The sequence below is a fragment of the Montipora capricornis genome, chromosome 6 (genome assembly GCF_036669925.1).
Source record: "Montipora capricornis isolate CH-2021 chromosome 6, ASM3666992v2, whole genome shotgun sequence".
Lineage (NCBI taxonomy): Eukaryota > Metazoa > Cnidaria > Anthozoa > Scleractinia > Acroporidae > Montipora > Montipora capricornis.
The window spans coordinates 36,938,397-36,944,120 of record NC_090888.1 but is presented as its reverse complement, the minus strand read 5'-3'; the positions used below and the strand labels follow the sequence as shown (position 1 = coordinate 36,944,120).

Below are 5,724 nucleotides of genomic sequence, written 5' to 3'. Positions count from 1 at the left end.
ACACACCGTGGGACTGGCTGCCAACCCTTGGGTGGCAAAAAAACTGAAAAAGTAGCATAGAAACCCACCCAGGGAATAGCAGCCTGAGCGTCAGTAATCCGACTAGGGCATTAGACACCCTTTCAGACAGCCATCGGGAAAATTTAGAAATAAGCGATAATGAATGAAAAACATAAACCATGACTCGCCGTTAACGGAAAATAGCTGAAAAAGAGCTGACCAGGACAAGCAAATAATGAAAAGATTTATACCCATAAGCGTGGGGAATAAGAAAACACATTAGCGCAACATAGCTTACTAAGACAAACTTATTCCATCCATGCACACGCGAGAAATCCGCGTGAGAAAGGGTGAATCTGACAATGAAGACACACAATATAACGAGTACGCGCCTAAAGTCGCAATATGATAAGGAAGGATACAAGGTAAAACGCACGTTATAAGGCGGCTGTCCAAAATAAAGTTGTAAACAAGGACAGTAGCATACCTGCACACAATAGAATGCACCTAACCGTAACAACAGTAGAATAATCATCCTGAAACCATTCGTAAAACCGAAATTTGCATGACACAGCACATACAATCAACTCCAATTAGCAACATGAAATTGCATAAACACAAGCACAACTGTTGAGGAAAACGAATCTTAAAACTGGAATTTTCAGAGTACAGCGCGTAACTATACGTCACAAGTAGTACAAAATTACATACAGATTTGGGGGAAAAAATATAAAGGCTCGACGCAATCTGAAAATTACGCTGCAGAACTGAGCACGAAGGATAAATTCCAAATAGCAAAATGAAATCTCACAAACACGCGTGCATAAATACTGAGGGAAATCAAGATCAAAACAAGCCAAAATCGAAAATTTACGGGACGTAGGACGTACAGCAAACTCCACAAGCAATATGAAATAACATGAACTCACGTGCCCAAATCAAAAACAGGGAAGGGAAGGTTCAAGCACGCCATAAAACCGAAAATTACGGGGCACCACAAACTCCTCAAGCAAGATAAACTGCATAAACTCACGTGTACAATTCCTAGGGAGAGGGAGGGAGAAGGAAGGTTCAAGCACGACGTAAAACCAAAATTTACGGGGCACAGGACGTACAACAAACTCCTCAAGCAATATAAACTGCAAAAATTCACGTGCACACATCTTAGGGGCAAGGAAGGGAGAGGGAAGGGTCAAGCACGCCGTAAAAACCGAAATGTACGGGGCACAGCACGTACAACAAACTCCTCAAGCAATATAAAACTGCATAAACCCAAGTGCACAAATTCTAGGGGCAAGGAAGGGAGCGAGAAGGTTCAAGCACGCCGCCAAACCGAAATTACGGGCTACATCACGTACTATAACCCACTGAACAGGAAAATAACATTGCATGAACACACGCGCACAATTCTTGGGGGTAGGGAAGGGAAAAAACCCGCCATAGGAGCGAGAAATATGGGAAACAAGGCGAGAAACCGTCCAGGAGGACATAAGGTAAACGAACACGAGATTATAACTGCACAGCGGTTGGTCAACATCGGATCGCTGAAGTCCAAAGGCGCTTGAGGTTCATCTGCCGTAGTTGATCTACACGTCTAGGCGTCTTTAGTGAAGTGGGCCCCGATGGTATCTGGGGGCTCTTATTTCTACTCACTCTGTAAGGGACTGGCGCGAATAGGTAAACAAAAAACTTACTTCCAGTATTTATTTAAGAAAAAAAACCGCTAAACATCCTGTACCAAATAATTAAATTAGCATGCATGTTTTTGGGCAAAACATAGAGAAAATGGAAAAGGAATCATTGATGCTTACCCTACACTGTGGAAATGCAGAAAACGTCGGAAATGATTATGACACCTTTGAAAATTATATTCTTTCATTTCAAAATACATTATCGTTCTCATTTCGCTCTTGCTTTACGATTTTTTAGAAATTTTAGATAAGATACTAAACTTTTAAAACGAAATATATTTTTTTCCCTTTAAGCGTGCTATTCACAAACGTGTTCTTGAATCAGTGGATTGACTTGCACATGGAATAGACCTTTTCAAGGTTAACACCGCCATTTTGCCGGGGTTGCAAAACTACTGGGGCGAGCGCGCGGCCGAGCATGAAATGCAAATGGCGACACGGCTGAATAATCTGTTAACATGCCAAAACACGCTCGTTGTGCGGTAGGTTTTTGCGATAATGATAAAAGATATCCTGAACTTGCTTTTGTCAGATCACATGTGGAGAATTTAGTATATCACAAGTGGCCAACCGACCCTAAACTTGCCGAAATATGGCGAAAACAAGTGGCGAAGACTCGAAGTGATTCCTTCAATCCTTCCCCTGGTGCTAGTGGGACTTTCGTGTGTTCAAATCATTTCCCATGTGGACGAAGAACTCCTGAAAACCCTAAAACGGATTTTCCGTCTATTTTTATGACTTTTTCGGATTACCTGCAGAAAAAATCACCCAAGAAAAGGAAAGCGAACAAGTTACAAGAAACTGGTTCTGCAAGAAGCCTCTTCCCTAGCTCCAAGTAGTCAAAGCAGGATCCTGAGGAGAGTGATAGTGATGATGAAGAAATGGAAGCAGATGCAGATTACTCCGTTTCAGTTCCAATGCAATTCGAACAGTTGACAAGAGAAATGGAAGTAAAAGTCTACACAGGTCTGCCATCACCGAAAGCATTCGAGTTCTTGTTCGATTATTTGAGCCCAAAGGCTCGGTTTATGCAATATTGGAGGGGTGGAAAACAAACAAGAAAAGAATCGTCTCAACCTCCCTCTCCTTTTGAGTTAGCAACTGGCTATCTCAAAGGAAGACCTGGGCCAGAGAGGAAGCTTCGACTTGAACAGGAGTTTTTACTGACTCTTATGAAACTAAGACTAGCTCTTCTAACTTTTGATTTGGGGTTCAGGTTCCATGTGTCAGCTTCCACTGTCAGTAGTGTTTTTATAACTTGGGTTAAGCTCATGTCCAAGGAACTCTCCGTTTTAATTGTGTGGCCTAGTCGACAACAGATCAAGAAAACCCTCCCATACTGTTTTAAAAAGCTTTATCCCAAAGTAAGATGTGTAATTGACTGTTTTGAGTGCTTCACAGAAACTCCAAGTGGACTTGACCTGGCAGCAACACTATGGAGTGAGTACAAGCACCACTACACTTTCAAAGTCCTTGTTGCCATCACCCCAAATGGAGCAACTTCATATGTTTCACCATGTTATGGAGGCAGGGCATCTGATATTTTTATTGTAAGGAATAGTGGGTTTTTAAAAATGATTGAACCTTACGATGAAGTCATGGCAGACAGAGGTTTTAAAATCCGAGAGGACTTGATGATGCACATGGCAACATTATGCATTCCACCTAGTTGTGCATCATCTATGCAAATTAAATGCAACCACGTAATGTCAGAGAGACATCAAACATTGCGAATGTCACAATTTATGTTGAACTGCCTATTACCCTGCTTCCCCTGGCTGATGATATTGTTCGTGTCTGCTGTGCATTGTGCAATTTGCTTCCACCACTCTGTGTTTGATATTTTTATTTACAAGTATGCCAAGGTGACCACATATTCAGTTTAGAGACTGGGGCAGGTTCATTTGAGAACTGTTAACATGTCAATGAAATGGGAAACTACTACTACACTGTACATAGATGACATCGTTGTGTATTTCAAGGCATAAGAGCAATACATTGCATTTTCTATTTCAGATTGAACAGTCCCCACAAAAGCTATCTAATGAACTTGGCTTTCTTTGAATGGAGGTCCTTCCATGAGTGAATGAAATGTTACTTTTTGTACAAAACAATTTTGTTTAAATTATCATGAAATACCGGTATATTTCCAAATCAAGTTGTATTTACATAATGTTAAATTGATTTAGGAATTGAAATTTGCTATTAGAAATGTGCGTAATTAACCGTAGCAACAGGAATGTTCATACAACATTTTCATAACATTTCATAAAAAATGCATCAACAAAACAATACTAAACAATAAGTGGCTATAAAAAATATATAGAAATGTGTAAATAACTCTGACTTTTCTCCATGTCTAACTTAGTAGAAATGAAAATGCATCCAACATTCTTAAATTGTTTCTACATGTAGAAAAGTATTAAATGATGCAATTAAAACATTTTGTAGGTTATACATGTACTTCTTGGACTGGTGTATTAAAGTTCTTAACACCTTGTGAATCTATGATTTTGTCAATTTGATGTTTGGGATTAGTTACAGCTGTATGTGACCATGTGGTGAAACTTCTCCTCGTGAACAGTAATTAAAATTCAATGTACAGTACATGTATTAATCTGAAATGCAGTAATTACAAATTAGGTCTGCAGAACTTGTTATGTCCTCATGGTTACTGCACCAAGCATGGACAGCTTTTTTACAGACTGTGCAAACATGTTCTCCATTCACAGGGATACTCTTAAGACAACAAACTGGGCAGACATGATTTACAGTATTTGAGTTATCAGTTTGTTCTTCTTCCTCAGGTAAGTTCAAGTCAAGTTCATCATCCCCAGCATCATGTATGTTTGCTGCATCAGCCAGGCAGCTCTGGCAAATCCAAGAGTCGAGTGCATCTGCAGAATTCACACTGAGTTCAGCACATGGCAAATGCCACCAAGTGCTGCAGCTGTCACAGCATACACTGTTTTCGTTTGCAGAATCACTTATTTCATCACTCTCCAAAATAACCTTGTCACACTTTGGGCACTCAAAAATGTCCCTGTATCCTAACAGGCAAGGTAATACAAACGATTTGTAAAAGAGAGTGATATTGTTCACAACTTTCAGACAAAATTCCAAGTCTAGTTCTACTCGTTCATACAATGGTTGGCCGCCCAGAGTCCAAACAATAAAGAAGCCATGATTGGCACCACAAACCCACATCTGAGCTTGCATTTGGGTGTACTATTTGTGCGAGCGTTTCAAGCGGGGCTTTCCATTAAAATCTTCAAGAAATTCCACACGGTCAAATGTCTTTTTTTCATGAATATTTTCATTTCTCACACTGTAGGGACATTTTGCTTCCAGTGTTGCCAGACCACAACAATGGCAAAAAAACAGGCCGTCCGGGGAACCCGCAAGGAAGGGGTAATCGGGTTTGATGAACAATCCACACTGTCTAAAGCCCTGTAGGCCACCATCATGTTGAGAGGCCACATCTGACATGAATGATTTTATGGCATCCTTTTCATGGGCATTCCCCCACTTTATCTGTGGCATATGTGAGACATCATCACCTTTATTCAACAGGCTTGACACCATTGAACTGTAAATGGGTTTTTTGTCATTTTCACTTTTTCTGTTGATGATTGTTTGAGCCTTGGTGTGAAATTTGTGAAAATTTGACGCAGTCACTCTCCCAACTCTTTGTTGATGCCAAGAGTCATTGTTACTCAGGCCACGAGTTTCAGTTTCCATCCTTTTCACTTGGTCACTCGTCATCTGACATTCTTTTAAAAAGAGTGGAGCGGTATGTTCCAATGGTTTTCCTTTCATTTCTTGGGATGACATGAAGCTAAGGGCTCTCTGAGGAAGAGGTTCGGGTAGGCCGTCATCTTTAGTGTGCTCGATAGAGTGAAATAAACAAGCACATGGGACATTCTCAATTACTCCATTGATAAGAGCTGATACCCTTTCATTGGTCAGCTGCCTATCCTGGGGCTTTCGTGGGTCAAAGTTGTTCTTTAAAGTTAAATTGGCTGCCTGTTCT

The 5,724-nt window shown here is 40.5% G+C and overlaps 1 protein-coding gene across 1 annotated transcript; it reads left to right on the top strand.

Moving 5' to 3' along the window:
• Window positions 1-2,572: 2,572 nt before the first annotated feature.
• Window positions 2,573-3,577, top strand: LOC138053827 (uncharacterized). The gene has a single exon (XM_068900374.1). It carries the CDS (start codon window positions 2,573-2,575, stop codon window positions 3,575-3,577), a length of 1,005 nt encoding a protein of 334 aa, XP_068756475.1.
• The last annotated feature ends 2,147 nt before the right edge of the window (window positions 3,578-5,724 follow it).